Source organism: Mauremys reevesii, linkage group 1, assembly GCF_016161935.1.
Source record: "Mauremys reevesii isolate NIE-2019 linkage group 1, ASM1616193v1, whole genome shotgun sequence".
NCBI classification, from domain to species: Eukaryota; Metazoa; Chordata; order Testudines; family Geoemydidae; genus Mauremys; species Mauremys reevesii.
The window spans coordinates 361,276,339-361,294,056 of record NC_052623.1 but is presented as its reverse complement, the minus strand read 5'-3'; the positions used below and the strand labels follow the sequence as shown (position 1 = coordinate 361,294,056).

General features: G+C 49.9%; 1 protein-coding gene across 2 annotated transcripts in view; it reads right to left on the bottom strand.

Annotated features, from left to right (window-relative positions):
• The window catches only part of LOC120393791 (acrosin-like), a 33,380-nt gene that overhangs the window by 1,098 nt on the left and 14,564 nt on the right, over positions 1 to 17,718 (bottom strand). For both annotated transcript variants that reach the window (XM_039519527.1, XM_039520276.1), the window contains exons 3-4: positions 4,763 to 5,028; positions 176 to 321 (exon numbers count right to left, since the gene is read on the bottom strand). In XM_039519527.1, coding sequence (XP_039375461.1) covers positions 176 to 321; positions 4,763 to 5,028 — 412 coding nt within the window. The remainder of the gene's footprint in view (positions 1 to 175; positions 322 to 4,762; positions 5,029 to 17,718) is intronic.

Here is a 17,718-nt window from a genome sequence, read left to right as displayed (position 1 = left end):
CTTCCCCGGCCCTGCGCTCACTTCTGGGGGAGTGGGTGTTACTTGGGGGGCAGGGCCGGTGTACCTGACAGCAGTTGCTGGCTGGGGACAGGCTGGTGATGCCCAAGGAGGGCAGGGGGAGAGGGGCTAGTGCTGGGGTGGGGGCTGTGCAGTGAGAGGGCTCTGGCCTGCGTACCTGGCAGCTGTCGACGCCTCCTTGCTCGTACCCTGCACACAGGTTGTTGCTGGCGATGGCCCCATTGTACCAGCGGCTGCTGTTGCATGTTGTGATGTCAATGAGCTGCACCTTGGCCTCCTGCAAGATGTCGGCTGTCTGCACGGCTGCAGGGAAGGAGACGGTTTCAGCTCTGTCCCTGTTCATCCAGCCCGGATCCTGCCCTCAGCTCTGCCCCTCCCTTGTGTGCCCTTGCGCCCCCTGCCCTCCCTGGCATCGTGTCTCAATGCCCCAGAAAAGGCCAGTTCTGGCTCCTGGAGTTCTCCCCGTGGGCCCCAGGAACTGTCATTCTGACTCCTGCTCCAACATAGAACCATAGAAAATCAGGGTTGGAAGGGACCGCAGGAGGTCATCTAGTCCAACCCCCTGCTCAAAGCAGGCCCAACCCCAACTAAATCACCCCAGCCAGGTAAACTTGCTAAAGTTAAAGAATAGCACATCCACTGCTTTCCCCTCATCCACAGAGCCAGTTATCTCCTCATAGAAGGCAATCAGGTTGGTCAGGCATGACTTGCCCTTGGTGAATCCATGCTGACTGTTCCTGATCACTTTCCTCTCCTCTAAGTGCTTCAGAATTGATTCCTTGAGGACCTGCTCCAGGGTTTTTCCAGGGACTGAGGTGTGGCTGACTGGCCTGTAGTTCCCCGGATCCTCCTCCTTCTCTCTTTTTAAAGATGGGAACTACATTAGGGCCCAAAGGCAATGGCTGCGGGGGAGGGGGGTGGCAGCTTAGGCCCCTCTCAACCACTGTCCTATTCCCCCTCCCATTGCCATGAGTAACCGTCAAGTCATCACTATTCGGTCACCCCAGGGATGGCACGCCTCCCAGCCATGGCACCCAACAAGGCCAGAGCCGACTGGCCACCGAGACCCACTCAGGGCACCTGGGGATTTTAGTGATTGTTTCCATCTCTTTCTCCCCACGGCAGCTGGGGGAAGGCGAAGACGTGACTCTAACTCTTGAGGCTGCTGTGAGATCTGTGCTCATTCGCCTCTCCTCACTAATGGGCCACAACACCTCGTCCCAGCTGCCCAGAAAGCCTGGCTTCTGCTTCACAGGCTTTCTCCGTGTGGCTGACAGCGCATAGGTGTCACAGACACGTGCTCTCGGCGGTGTCTGGCACCAGTTCTGTGGAGGACAGCCATCCACCAGTGCTTCCGGCGCTGTGTCCACTGCAGGCAGGGCCTCACTGGGCCATGGGCCATGCAGCCATTAAGCAAAAAAGGCAGAAAGTCCCTGCCCCAGGAAGTTTAACGCAGTTATTGCTATTTATGTGAACGGTGGGAGTGCCTAGGCATGCCAGACCCAGGTCGGGGCCGCACTGCCAAGCGCTGTTCAAACGCAGACCAATGAGCCAGTCCTTGCCCCAGGAGCTCCCCCCTCTAAGACCAAAAGACAACAGGTGGCTGACAGGTTTCTCTGTCCCAGTCATTCTTCTGAATCCCTCCATCACTTACTTGTCTCCCCTCTAAGGCAAGAGACAGTCCCAGTCTCTCTTCACAGATCTGCTGGTTCTCGGCCCGTCTCTGAATTTCCCTCCCTCCCAACCCAGTGACCAGTACAGCACAGTTCCCGGAGGAGGGCATTCCCGTTGCTGCGCTAACAGGCCAGTTACGTGCTGTCCCGTACCTTATGCACCCGAACAGCCCCTTTGGGGCTGGGGTGGCTGCTGCACATTGAGCAGAAGTTTCACTGGGCTGCAGGGCCCTGTGCTCTGTGGTTACAGTTAGGTTAGACCCCAGCAAGGCGTGAGCTGGTCCAGTTAGTCCTTCCACCGTGCAGCGCCCAGCACTGACTTCCATCTGCCTTCGTGCTGCCCATGCCCAGCTGGCTCTGGTCCCTCTGACAGGCCTCACTGTCTTCTCTGGAACTGACTGTGTCGGCTGCAAGACCTGCCCCTTGCTGCACAGCCCCCTTTCCAGAACCTGCCCCAGTCTTGGTACAGCTCCCTGCTGCTCGCCTTCAGCCAGGATGAAAGATGACCATTTAGTTGTGCTCGTCTCTTAGCCAGTTTCTCACCCAAGACAGCACTCGGCCTCTCCCCCCAGGACTGGCTGACTTTCCCTAACGCGCTCTCCAGAGGACCCCATCAAAGGCCTCTGGAAAGTCCAAATAAATCATCTGGTTCCCCATTATTCATTATTTTAGTGTCACACAGAAAGCATGTTGTTAGACTGGAGCGGTGCACTTTGCTGTGTAGAGCCTGCAGACGAGAAAGCAAAGACACGGGGGAAAGGGGGGGAATGCTCTATGGGCAGGTTAATGCGACTGAAAAGCCAGGGGTTGGAGCTGCAGCTGCCAGATGCAGGTAGGCGGCAGCCCCGGTTGAGCAGGGACTGGTGCAGAGGATGGCACAGTGCCTCCCCGCCTGCCCCGCCCGTAGTAACCAGACTTGTGGTGTCTGGTCAGTAGATGAGAGGTGGGACTGCGGGGAGTAGCTTAGGTCAGGTCCTATATGGCAGTTTCAATAATGACCTACAGCAGGGAAGCAAACATGAACTTCATGAACTAGGCAGAAGATACTCAACTCCCCTAGACTCCAATAGGGCCAGGATTTCACCTGCACTGGAAGCAGTTGCAAATCCTCGTGTAGAAGGGAGGGGGAGGGGAAGAGCAGCAAGCAACAGGGAGAGGGGGAGAGGAGTGAACAGGGGCTGGGGACTCAGGAGGAAGGGGCGGGGTGGGGTGAGGCCTGGGGGAAGGGGCAGGGGCCTGGGGGAAGGGGCAGGGCAGGGGTGGGTCCTGGGGGGGACAAGGCAGGGCTGGAGTTGGGCCTCAGGGGACGGGACAGGGCAAGGGAGCTTCCGGCACTACTGCTGGAGTGTCTGTGTTTTATCTATTAGAAAGTTGGCAACCCTAGTTTCTGTCTGCCAGCCACATGGTTTTAGGGTTACCATACGTCCGGATTATCCCAGACATGTCCGGATTTGGGGGGTTTAAATGGCCGTCCGGGAGGACTTTGTAAAAACCTAAAAAGGTCTGGGATTTCCCTCCCAACGCAGAGCGTGGCGCGGCTGACAGGGCGGCCTGGACGGATTGAGCCGCTCGGATCGGGGCCTCCAGCAGTCAGACCCCGTCCCCTGCTCCCCCCCCTCCCCCCCCGCAGCCTACCACAACACACACAACAGGGACAGAAGTTACACCCATAACTGGCACATCACTCGGTGCTCGCTTTGTGAAGAGCAGCACCCTGCTAGCTTTTCTCCAGGCTCCGTTAGCAGGAGCTGTCATGTGTTCAGTCAGTCCACTGGCGAATTCTGCGGCAGCCCACGAAGGCCACTGAGCGGCGCAGACAGAACTGCTCCCTCACATGGGACCAAGTTCCCAAAAGTCACCATCGGGGAGGGCTCCAGTCGCCATGTGGACAGTAGCTCAGAAACAACAGCCCCAAACCCTCTGCCTTGAGTTTCTCACAGGTTCCAACAGCCCTTCGCCATGGCTCCACTGGGCCATTCTGCCCTTTGGCACATTCCCTGCCTGCAGGGCCATCCCTAGGGGTTGTGGGGACTGGGGCAGAAGTGATGGATTCGTCGCTCCAGGACCGACCATGGTGCCCAATCGCACCAGCTCCCGGGGCCCCCCAAAGCGCGGGGCCCAGAGCGGTCGCCCCGATTTGCCCTACCCAAGGGATGGCTCTGCCTGCCTGGGCTTCTTGCTCCCAGACATGCTGTTTAACCTGGCCCCCGACTGACCAGCACGATCCTCCCCAGCCAGGTCCTCCCTGAGCAGTGGGACACCCCTGACAGACAAGGGGGTAGAAAAGGGATTTTCTAACTCTGGCCACCCCAACCCCAGTCACAGCCCAGCTCCTTTCACATAGGTTCTTTGTGCAGCCTGTTAAGAAGCTAACAGCACCCGCCGGCGTGCCTTGGCAGATGACTGTGCCCAGACCAAAATGCCCAGTGCAGACTCCTGACCAGCCAGCAGCTTGTCTGATTCCTGGATTGTTACAGGCTCAGTAGGATTTGGTACTGCAGGATGGCATGGTACAGGAACCCCCTGGTGTCACTGCCATGCAAATTCACCCTGATGCATAAATTGACCATGAACAATAGCACCCCCCACCAATAACGGCTGCAGCTGCATGCCACTGCCCAGCACTGTGTGTCACCTACACCTGTGCAGAGCAGGTGACAAGTATTCTCAGCCCAGCATTCACCATTTACACCACTGGGGTAGCTGGCCAGGTGTAAGCAACAGCTCAGGTACCGTGCCAGGCAGAACCTGGCTCTCTGTCCACAGGGGAGGAGTAAGTGAGCCCCATCCACGGGGCTACTGGCAGCGTGGGGCAGGAGGGGCGTGCGACGCAATTTCCAAGCCCTGTGTGTGCCCCCATTCATAACTGCAATGCATGCGTGTGGCCATGAGGGTGTCTGCATGTGTGGTGCCCGCAAATGTATTTGCATGTGCATCCCCATGCAACTAGCTGAGTGTGCGTGTCCCCGTGTGTGGCTGATCTAGGGCAGCCCAGCTGTAAGGGCTGGGTCTGTCTCACTCATAGACGCCCCCAGGGTAAGAAGGTGGCACCCGCGCACACAGCCCCTCACTGTTCTGGGTGGTGGTGCCCCAACCGCTGATGTAGCAGGGGGAGAAGGTGGTGACAGCCATGAGTGCGCTGGGCAGGCAGGCCGGCTGTGTGAGGTCATCAAAGGTCACAGGGCGGTCAAGCTGGATGAGGGCGATGTCATTTGTCTCCTTGCGTGGATTGTACTCCTGGTGCAGCACGGCCCTGTGCACTGAGCGGATCTGCACTAAGTCTGACAGGTGGGAGAGCTCTGAGATGCCAATCACAATCCTCCACCGAGCCAGGACCCTAGACATGCACACACAGCTGGGTTAGTGCATAGACCCAGGCCTGTGGATTCCTAACACCCACCGTACGTCACACGCACACAGTTGGTTAGTGCACAGACCTGGACACCACAAACTCCTAACACCCACCGTATGTCACACACACACAGCTGGTTAGCACACAGACCCGGGGACCGCAAACTCCTAACACCCACCGTACGTCACACGCACACAGCTGGTTAGTGCACAGACCCGGGCACCACAAACTCCTAACACCCACCGTACGTCACACGCACACAGCTGGGTTAGTGCACAGACCAGGGCACCGCAAACCCCTAACACCCACCGCACGTCTCACACACACACAGCTGGGTTAGTGCATAGACCCAGGCCTGTGGATTCCTAACACCCACCGTATGTCACACACACACACACAGTTGGTTAGTGCACAGACCTGGACACCACAGACTCCTAACACCCACCGTACGTCACACACACACAGCTGGTTAGCGCACAGACCCGGGGACCTCAAACTCCTAACACCCACCGTACGTCACACGCACACAGCTCGGTTAGTGCACAGACCCGGGCACCACAAACTCCTAACACCCACCGTACGTCACACGCACACAGCTGGTTAGCGCACAGACCCGGGGACCGCAAACTCCTAACACTCACCATATGTCACACACAAACAGCTGGGTTAGTGCATAGACCCGGGCACTGCAAACACCCACCGTACGTCACACGCACACAGCACACAGCTGGATTAGTGCACAGACCCGGGGACCTCAAACTCCTAACACCCACCGTACGTCACACGCACACAGCTGGTTAGCGCACAGACCCGGGCACCACAAACTACTAACACCCACCGTATGTCACACGCACACAGCTGGTTAGCGCACAGACCAGGGCACCACAAACCCCTAACACCCACCGCACGTCTCACACACACAGCTGGGTTAGTGCACAGACCAGGGCACCGCAAACTCCTAACACCCACCGTACGTCACACACACACAGCTGGGTTAGTGCACAGACCAGGGCACCGCAAACCCCTAACACCCACCGTATGTCACACACACACAGCTGGGTTAGTGCACAGACCCGGGCACCACAAACTCCTAACACCCACCGTACGTCACACACACACAGCTGGGTTAGTGCACAGACACGGGCACCACAAACTCCTAACACCCACCGTACGTCACACGCACACAGCTGGTTAGCACACAGACCCGGGCACTGCAAACACCCACCGTACATCACACGCACATTCACACAGCTGGATTAGTGCACAGACCAGGGCACCGCAAACCCCTAACATCCACTGTATGTCACACACCCACAGCTGGGTTAGTGCACAGACCAGGGCACTGCAAACTCCTAATACCCACCGTACGTCACACATACACAGCTGGGTTAGTGCACAAACCGGGGCCCCGCAGATCCGTAACACCCACCGTACGTCTCACACACACACAGCTGATTAGTGCACAGACCCAGGCTCCGTGGATCCGTAACATCCACCGTATGTCACACACACAGAGCTGATTAGTGCACAAACGGGGCCCTGCAGACCCATAACACCCACCGTACGTCTCACACACACACAGCTGGGTTAGTGCACAGACCCGGGCTCCGTGGATCTGTAACACCCACCGTATGTCACATGCACAGCTGGTTAATGCACAGATGTGGGCCCCACAGACCCACAACACCCACCATATGTCACATACATAGAGCTGGGTTAGTGCACAGAGCTACAGGCGTGGGTCCCACAGATCTGTAACATCCACTGTATGTCACACACCCACAGCTATCGACTGGGTTCTGTCAGTGTTACAAGTGAGATTGAACCTGGGACCTCTGGAGCTAAATGCATGAGCCTCTACTGCATGAGCTGAAAACCACATGGCCCTTAGCAAAGGCTGTAGCAGACTCATTAATCTCTAAGTGGTCTTGGTGCCACTAGAGGGGAGAAAGCACCACCCCCTGGAGGTGTGTGGGTTACACACGCACAGCAAGCTTAGTGCACAGACCAAGACTACTATTTTTGACACGGTAGCTCAAGCTACCGGGACTCCCATCCCTAGCTTCAAGGGTAGATGGATCCTTGGAAAGAGACAGCCTGTTTTGATTTAAAGACTCCAACTGATGGAGAATCCACCACATGTCAGTTCTTCCAGTGGGTCATCGCCCCACTCATACAGCTGCACCGTATTTTTAGTTTCAATTTCCATTTCCAGCTACTGGGGCACCACCCCTTGGGCACTTTGCTAAACCTAATGACAGCGAATAACGACTGCTTAATTGGCACAGTATAATACGAGCTCTGTTCAAAGGGGCTGCATTTAGCTAGTTGGGCGGGACATGGGAATTTCCGGCAATATTTTTATGACCTATTTGTATGACTCCATACCTGTCACCATGGTATTGCTACCCAGTGGGTGCAGCAGGGTTAAAATGCTGCTCCTGGGACAAAGCAGGAGACACAAGGTGTTTTGTCAGGGTGTTATGAATGGATTGTTAGGGACTGGCTGGGACCAGCCCATATAGCATATAGGGATTAGGGACTAACCTAGTGAGGAGGGCTTTAAACTAGGTTTGGTGGGGGCAGGTGACAAAAGCCCACAGGTAAGTCAAAAACATGAAGACCTGGGAGAAGGGTCGGAATATGGTGTTTGGGGGAGAGGGGATGGGCCGTTACAGCCAGGATAAGGGAGAGAGAACATAGGGGGGAAATCAAATCAAATCTTAGGTGTCTGTTAACTAATGTGAGAAATATGGGGAATAAGCGGGAAGCACTAGAAATGCTAGTTAATAAACACAGCGATGACATAGCTGACATCACAGCCTTGGTAGGATAATACACAACTGGACTATTGGTGTAGAAGGGTACAGCTTGCTCAGGAAGGACAGGCAGGGAAAAAAGGGAGGAGCTGTTGGACGGAGGCTGAGATGGAAATAGGAGACAGACCTGTTGAACATGGATGGTTTAAGGATAAAAGGGCTAAAAAATAAGCATGATGTCATAGATGCTGACTCCATGGGTGCTCCAGGGCTCAAGCACCCGTGGAAAAAAATAGGGGGTGCTCAGCACCCGCCAGCCAGTGGTTACAGGCCCCGGGGCTGGACACTGATCAGCAAGCAGCTGGCAGGAGGCACTCGGGGGAGGGAAGGGGGCAGAGAGGAACAAGCGGCAGGTGGATGGGAGGGAGCCCTCGGGGGAGGGGGCGGAGTGGGATTGGGAAGAGGAAGAATGAGGGCAGGGCCATGGGGGAAGAGGCCAAATGGGAGCAGGGCTTGGGGTGGAACAGGGGTGGAGCACCCACTGCACTGGGAAAAACAAACGTTAGTGCCTGTGGTCTACTACAGACCACCTAACCAGGAAGAAGAGGTGGATGAGGCTTTTTATAAACTAACAAAATGATCCAAAGCACCGGACTTGGTGGTGATGGGGGACTTCAACTATCCAGACATCTGTTGGGAAAACAATACAGCAGGGCACAGATTACCCAACAAGCTCTTGGAATGTATTGGAGACAATTTTTCATTTCAGAAGGCAGCAGGAGCGGCTCCAGGCACCAGCATACCAAGCGCGTGCCTGGGGCAGCAAGCCATGGGGGGCGCTCTGCCGGACGCTCTGCCTCCCACAGGCGTGCCGCCGAATCCGCGGGACTGGGGACCTCCCGCAGGCAAGCTGCCGAAGGCAGCCTGCCTGCTGTGCTTGGGGTGGCAAAATACCTAGAGCCGCCCCTGGAAGGCGGAGAAAGCTACTAGGGGGGAGGCTGTTCTAAATCTGATTTTGACAAATAGGGAGGAACTGGTTGAGAATTTGATAGTGGCAAAGGCGGTTTGGGTGAAAGTGATCATGAAATGGTAGTGTTCATGATTCTAAGGAATGGTAGGAGGGAAAACAGCAAAATAAAGATAATGGATTTCAAGAAGGCAGACTTTAGCAAACTCAGGGAGTTGGTAGATAAGATCCCATGGGAAGAAGTCTAAGGGGAAAAACAGTTGAAGAGAATCGGCCATTTTTTCAAAGGCACATTATTAATGGCACAAAAGCAACTATTCCACTCCATAGGTAATTTAAAAAGTATGGCCAGAGACCACCCTGGCTTAACCAGAAGATCTTCAATTATCTGAAACTCAAAAAAGAGTCCTAAAAAAAGTGGAAACTAGGTCAAATTACAAAAGAGGAATATAAACAAGTAACACAAGTATGTAGGGACAAAATTAGAAAGGCCAAGGCACAAAACAGGATCAAACTAGCGAGAGACATAAAGGGTAACAAGAAAACATTCTACAAATGCATTAGAAGTAAGAGGAAGACCAAGGACAGGATAGGCCTGTAACTCAATGGGAGTGGTGGGGGGAGGGAAACAATATCAGAAAATGTGGAAATGGCAGAGGTGCTTAATGACTTTCTTGTTTTGGTTTTCACCAAAAAGGTTAGTAGCGACTGGACGCCTAACGTAGTGAATGCCAATGAAAATGAGATAGGATCAGAGGCTAAAGTAGGAAAAGAACAAGCTTAAAAATTACTTAGACGAGTTAGATGTCTTCAAGTCACCAGGGCCTGATGAAATACATCCTAGAATGTTCAAGGAGCTGACTGAGGAGACATCTGAGCCATTAGCGATTATCTTCAAAAAGTCATGGAAGAAAGGAGAGATTCCAGGGGACTGGAAAAGGGCAAATCTAGTGCCCATCTATTAAAAAGGGAAATAAAGACAACCCGGGGAATTACAGACCAGTAAGTTTAACTTCAATATCTGGACAGATAATGGAGCAAATAACTAAGCAATCAATTTGCAAACATCTAGAAGATAATAGAGGTGATAAGAAACAGTCAGCATGGATTTGTCATGAATAAATCAGGTCAAACCAATCTAATAGCTTGCTTTGACAGGGTAACAAGCCTTGTAGATAGGGGGAAGTGGTAGATGTGGTATATCTTGACTTTAGTAAGGCTTTTGATACTGTCTCGCATGACATTCTCATAAACAAACTAGGCAAATGCAACCTAGATGGAGTTACTATCAGGTGGATGCATAACTCGTTGGAAAACCATTCCCAGAGAGTAGTTATCAGTGGTTCACAGTCAAGCTGGAAGGGCATATCAAGTGGGGTCCCAAAGGGATCAGTTCTGGGTCTGGTTCTGTTCAATATCTTCATCAATGATTTAGATAATGACATAGAAAGTACACTTATAAAGTTTGTGGACGATACCAAGATGGGAGGTGTTGCAAGTGCTGTGGAAGATAGGATTAAAATTCAAAATGATCTGCACAAACTGGAGAAATGGTTTGAAGTAAACAGGATGAAATTCAATAAGGACAAATGCAAAGTACTCCACTTAGGAAAGAACAATCAGTTGCGCACATACAAACTGGGCAATGACTGCCTAGGAAGGAGTGCTGCGGAAAGGGATCTGGGGATCATAGTGGACCACAAGCTAAATATGAGTCAACAGTGTAACATTGTTGCAAAAAAGCAAACATCCTTCTGGGCTGTATTAGCAGGAGTGTTGTAAGCAAGACATGAGAAGTAATTCTTCCGCTCTACTCCGTGCTGATTAGGCCTCAACTGGAGTGTTGTGTTCAGTTCTGGGTGCCACATTTCAGGAAAGATGAAGACGTATTGGGGAAAGTCCAGAGGAGAGCAACAAAACTGATTAAAGGTCTAAAAAACATGACCTATGAGGGAAGATTGAAAAAATTGCATTTGTTTAGTCTGGAGAAGAGAAGACTGAGGGGGAACATGATAACAGTTTTCAAGTACATTAAAAATTGTTACAAGGAAGAGGATGAAAAATTGTTCTCGTTAACCTTGGAGGACAGGACTAGAAGCAATGGGCATAAATTGTAGCATGTGACGGTTTAGGTTGGACATTAGGAAAAGCTTTCTAACTCTCAGGATAGTTAATCACTGGAATAACTTGCCTAGGGAAGCTATGGAATCTCTGTTATGGGAGATGTTTAAGAGCAGGTTGGACAAACACTCCAGAGCTGATCCAGAGAACAGAAGGGTGTGCTGTTTGCTGGGTGCTAAGACATGGGATGTGGACCTGAGGCTGAAGAGGATCCTAATGGGAGTGGGAAAGAATCCACTGATTGTCCTTCATGTGGGAATGAATGATACGGCTAGATTCTCACTAGAATGTATCAAGGGAGACTATGCCAGGCTGGGGAAGACGCTTAAGGAAATTGAGGCTCAGGTAATCTTCAGTGGGATTCTACCAGTTCCTAGAGAAGGACAACAATGGTGTGACAAGATTTTGATGATGAACAGATGGCTCAGGCAATGGTGCCATAAGGGGGGCTTTGGGATGTATGGCCACTGGGAGGCATTCATGGACAGAGGACTGTTCTCTCGGGATGGACTTCACCTGAATAAGGAGGGAAATAGACTTCTAGGATGGAGGCTGGCACAACTGATTAAGAGAGCTTTAAACTAGGAACTGGGGGTAGATGTCCAGGTAATCTCCACGCCGGATTTTAACATTGAAAGGGAAGAAAACGAAGCAAGAGAGGATACAGCCGTGGGTAGGAGAATGGACATATGGAGGAAGGGTAGTGTAGATACCAGTCTAATAGGGGATACTGGTGGTAGAATGTCTGTGCCTAATCGGGTAAATGTCAGTGAAGCCAAACGGCAAAAATTAAGATATTTGTAGATCGTGCCAAACCAACCTGATCTCCTTCTTTGAGAAGGTAACAGATTTTCTAGACAAAGGAAATGCAGTGGATCTAATTTACCTCGATTTCAGTAAGGCATTTGATACGGTTCCACATGGGGAATGTGAGGAGCCTAGGAAACAAAATGGAGGAACTAGAGCTACTGGTGCAGGAAGTGAAACCGGATGTTATAGGGATAACAGAAACATGGTGGAATAGTAGTCATGACTGGAGTACAGGTATTGAAGGCTATGTGCTGTTTAGGAAAGACAGAAATAAAGGCAAAGGTGGTGGAGTAGCATTGTATATCAATGATGAGGTTAATTGTAAAGAAATAAGAAGTGATGGAATGGATAAGACAGAGTCTGTCTGGGCAAAAATCACATTGGGGAAGAAAGCTACCAAAGCCTCCCCTGGAATAGTGCTTGGGGTGTGCTACAGACCACCGGGATCTGATTTGGAGATGGATAGAGACCTTTTTAATGTTTTTAATGAAGTAAATACTAATGGGAATTGTGTGATCATGAGAGACTTTAACTTCCCAGATATAGACTGGAGGGCAAGTGCTAGTAATAATCATAGGGCTCAGATTTTCCTAGATGCGATAGCTGATGGATTCCTTCACCAAGTAGTTGCTAAATCAACAAGAGGGGATGCTATTTTAGATTTGGTTTTGGTGAGTAGTGAGGACCTCATAGAAGAAATGGTTGTAGGGGACAACCTTGGTTCGAGCGATCATGAGCTAATTCAGTTTAAACTAAATGGAAGGATAAACAAAAATAGATCTGGGACTAGGATTTTTTATTTCAAAAGGGTTAACTTAAAAAAATTAAGGAAATTAGTTAGGAAAGTGGATTGAACTAAATAACTCCTCTAAAGGTGGAGGAGGCCTGGAATTACTTCAAGTCAAAGTTGCAGAAACTATCAGAAGCCTGCATCCCAAGAAAGGGGAAAACATTCATAGGCAGGAGTTGTAGACCAAGCTGGATGAGCAAGCATCTCAGAGAGGTGATTAAGAAAAAGCAGAAAGCCTACAAGGAATGGAAGATGGGAAGGATTAGCAAGCTACCTTATTGAGGTCAGAACATGTAGGGATAAAGTGAGAAAGGCCAAAAGCCATGTAGAGTTGGACCTCGCAAAGGGAATTAAATAGCAATAGTAAAAGGTTCTATAGCCATATAAATAAGAAGAAAACAAAGAAAGAAGAAGTGGGACCGCTAAACACTGATGGTGGAGTGGAGGTTAAGTATAATCTAGGCATGATCCAATATCTAAACAAATACTTTAATGAGGCTACTGAGGAGCTTAGGGATAATGGTAGGATGACAAATGGGAATGAGGATATGGAGGTAGATATTACCACATCCGAGGTAGAAGCCAAACTTGACCAGCTTAATGGGACCAAATCAGGGGGCCCAGATACTCTTCATCCAAGAATAGTAAAGGAATTGGTACATGAAATTGCAAGCCCATTAGCAAGAATTTTTAATGAATCTGTAAACTCAGGGGTTGTACCGTACGACTGGAGAATTGCTAACATAGTTCCTATTTTTAAGAAAGGGAAAAAGAGTGATCTGAGTAACTATAGGCCTGTTAGTTTGACATCTGTAGTATGTAAGGTCTTGGAAAAAATTTTGAAGGAGAAAGTAGTTAAGGACATTGAGGTCAATGGTAATTGGGACAAATCACAACATGCTTTTACAAAAGGTAGATCGTGCCAAACCAACCTGATCTCCTTCTTTGAGAAGGTAACAGATTTTCTAGACAAAGGAAATGCAGTGGATCTAATTTACCTCGATTTCAGTAAGGCATTTGATACGGTTCCACATGGGGAATTATTAGCTAAATTAGAAAAGATGGGGATCAATATGAAAATTGAAAAGGTGGATAAGAACCTGGTTAAAGGGGAGACTACAACGGGTCGTACTGAAAGGTGAACTGTCAGGCTGGAAGGAGGTTACTAGTGGAGTTCCTCAGGGATCAGTTTTGGGACCAATCTTATTTAATCTCTTTATTACTGACCTTGGCAAAAAAGTGGGAATGTGCTAATAAAGTTTGCGGGTGACACAAAGCTGGGAGGTATTGCCAATACAGAGAAGGACCAGGATATCATACAGGAAGATCTGGATGACCTTGTAAACTGGAATAATAGTAATAGGATGAAATTTAATAGTGAAAAGTGCAAGGTCATGCATTTAGAGATTAATAACAAGAACTATTGTTATAAGCTGGGGAGGCATCAGTTGGAAGTAACAGAGGAGGAGAAGGAGCTTGGAGTATTGGTTGATCACAGGCTGACTATGAGCCGCCAATGTGATATGGCTGTGAAAAAAGCTAATGCGGTCTTGGAATGCATCAAGTGAGGTTTTTCCAGTAGAGATAAGGAGGTGTTAGTACCATTATACAAGGCAAACTGGAACAGGTACAGAGAAGGGCTACTAGGATGATCCGAGGAATGAAAAATCTGTCTAATGAAAGGAGACTCAAAGAGCTTGCCTTGTTTAGCCTAACCAAAAGAAGAATCATAGAATCATAGAATATCAGGGTTGGAAGGGACCTCAGGAGGTCATCTAGTCCAACCCCCTGCTCAAAGCAGGACCAATTCCCAACTAAATCATCCCAGCCAGGGCTTTGTCAAGCCGGGCCTTAAAAACCTCTAAGGAAGGAGATTCCACCACCTCCCTAGGGAACCTATTCCAGTGCTTCACCACTCTCTGAGTGAAAAAGTTTTTCCTAATATCCAACCTAAACCTCCCCCACTGCAACTTGAGACCATTACTCCTTGTTCTGTCATCTTCTACCACTGAGAACAGTCTAGATCCATCCTCTTTGGAACCTCCTTTCAGGTAGTTGAAAGCAGCTATCAACCCCCCCCCCCCCCATCCTTCTCTTCTGCAGACTAAACAATCCCAGTTCCCTCAGCCTCTCCTCGTAAGTCATGTGCTCCAGACCCCTAATAATTTTTGTTGCCATCTGCTGGACTCTTTCCAGTTTTTCCACATTCTTCTTGTAGTGTGGGACCCAAAACTAGACATTACTCCAGATGAGGCCTCACCAATGTCGAATAGAGGGGAATGATCACATCCCTCGATCTGCTGGCAATGCCCCTACTTATACAGCCCAAAATGCCATTAGCCTTTGTCATAAGTAGTTAGTTACGGGTTAAGGTCTACCTGTAAAGGGTTAACACAGACCTGGTGAAACACCTGACCAAAGGACCAATCAGGGAAGAGAATTTGAAAATCCCAGAGAGCGGGAACTTGGGTCTCTGTGTTCTTTGTTCTGAGTTCTTAGCCGTCTGGACCTACACCAGCCCAGATGCTTAACCAAGTCTGCTCATCTTTCTGAACTAATTTCTCCTATTCAAGCTAGTGAGTATTAGAAGAACTGGGTAATTGCATATAAGAATCCTGTGTCTGCAATTCTGTGTGTTTGCATTGATTATTCGTAATTTTGCCTGTATTGTTTGTACTGAGGAAAAGGGAGAAATTTCTCCAGGGATTAATAAGATTAGACCCTATGAATGTCTATCTTGGATTCATAGAGATTGTGTATTTTTCTCTTCTTTCTTTTATTCTTTTAATAAACTCTTTTAAGTTCAGGACTTGGTTAAGTTCCTTACCTGTGGATTCAGGGGAAGGAAGCTAGGCGCCACTCTGTGGAGACAAGAGTTGTCTCCAAGCAGAGAGAGAGCAGGAGAGGGAGGGGGGAAGTGGGCTGCTTCCCTGTGTGTAGAGATTCAAGGGATTTGAATCTGGGTTCCCCAGGGGAAGCTTGGGGGACAGGCCGTGCGTCAGACACGTTAACCTGACTGGTGGCAGCGAGAAGAAATCCTACCCTAAGGGTTAGGGTGGGGGGAGAATACCTGCGGGTCCCCACCTTTGAACCCACAAGCTCAAAGTGGGGGTGAGATCCCATGACATGGTGGCAGCGGAGTTTCGAACCCATTGTTAGAAGGAGTTTTTTTCAGCTGGGCTACACTGAAGGAAGCTATTCTCTTCTTCTAGAGCAGGAAAGCAACCTGAGAGAAGAGTTGAGTTTACTAGTCTTCTGTTTCTAAGTGGTATTGTTAGAAGCAGGTTCAGCAGTTTGGCTGGAGGGAATTGAGTTTCCAGCAGGCTTTGTTGGAAGCAGTTTTTCTTTTGGGTTGCTTGGACAGGCAGCTTGAGGAAAAAGCAGTTTTCTTTCGGGTGGCATAGAAAAGCACCTTGGAGGAAAAGAAAGTGTGTGCATTCCTTAGGTGGGGAAGTGCCCTCACAGGTTTGCTGGGAGATAAGGAATCTCAAGACAGAGGTTTTTAGCTCTGGTTGCAAGGAGGTGTGTCCCTTCTTTGTGTGATCAGGATTCCTTGGGTGGGGGGAGTGCTCCTCCGAGCTCATCCCGTCCAACAAGGAAAACAGGTTTGAGAAAGCTCCTGAAGCCAGTTTTTCCTGTGACTTTTGAAATGCAGAAGCCAGGAAGCCAGTGAGATTTTCACTAGTCTTTTCTCGCAGAGAGACAGAGAGTTTTTTAGATTTTCCCTATTGCTCAGTACAGAACAATAGAGAGTTGCAACACACAATTTGCTATACACAGGATTAATTACCCTTTCTCTACTCAAGTTATCATAACCAGGGAGGGGGTGTCCAGCACCCCAAGGCACAAATATGACGGAAACAAGTGACCAACTAGAGCTTGCTCGATTGCAAATAAAAATCCTGGAAGCCAAAGAGAGAGAACACCAGATGGCCATGGCAGCCATGGAGGCAGACCAGAAAGCCAGAGAGGCAGACCACATCAGACAAATGGAATTAAGAGAGAAAGATCTGGAAATCCAGAGGCAGGCTCTGGAAGTAGAACAGGCTAAGCAGCATAATCCACCACCCCATCCACCTACTGATCAAACTTTTCGGAGAAAATTTCCCGCCTACAGGGCAGGTGAAGATGTTGAGGCCTTTTTAGAAAACTTTGAGAGGGCCTGTATTGGATACCATCTTCCTAAAGACCAATACATGATGGAGCTGAGGTCACAGCTCAGCGGACAATTATCCCTTGTGGCAGCTGAAATGCCTAGAGACCAGATGGACGACTTTCCACTGTTCCTAACCAAGGCCAGACTCAGAATGGGCATCACCCTGATCACGCCGTCAGCGTTTCAGAGCCCAGAAATGGAAACCAGAGATGTCATTTCCAGAGCACGCTGCTTACCTGGAAAAACACTATTTCTCATGGATATCAGGATCCAAGGTTAAGGAGCTAGACGACCTACACCTCCTGATGATGATGGAGCAGTTCCTAGATGGTGTTCCTGAGAACATTAGACGCTACATCCAAGATGGTAAACCAAAAACTCTCACTGAGGCAGGAGAGATTGGAGCCAGATGGATGGCATCGGTAGACAACACGAAAGCTACTGCCAAAGGGAGCGAATCACACAAGGTACCCACCGAGACTAAACCTTACCATCGAGGGCCAATCAAGCCCACACCTACAAACCAAGCACAGTCACACCCTACCTCTTCTTCTACCTCACCAGTTTCCAGTAAACCAACACAACCCCGTGACCCATCAAGTGGGCGATGTTTTGGATGCAATGAACTGGGGCATATCAGAGCCAAATGCCCAAAGAACCTGAACCGGGTCCAACTCCTTGCACCTGCACACCAAGGAAACCCGGAATTAGATATCTCTCAAATACCCATATGCTTTAGGGAAACTTTGAGAGTGGACGGAAAGGAAGTTATCGCATGGAGAGACACTGCAGCACATGTGTCAGCTATCCACCGAACCTTCGTGGACCCCAAATTCATCAACCCGAAAACCAAAGTGACAGTTCGCCCCTTCATGTCAAAACCTGTAACATTACCTACAGTGCGTTTACCTGTCCAGTACAAGGGCTGGTCAGGGATGTGGACTTTTGCTGTCTATGACAATTATTCTGTCCCCATGATTCTGGGCAACCACTTGGCCCATCATGTTGAGCCGCCAGAAACAGAGGGAGTGGTTACACGCAGCCAAGCCAGACGAGCTGCTGCACCCATCCC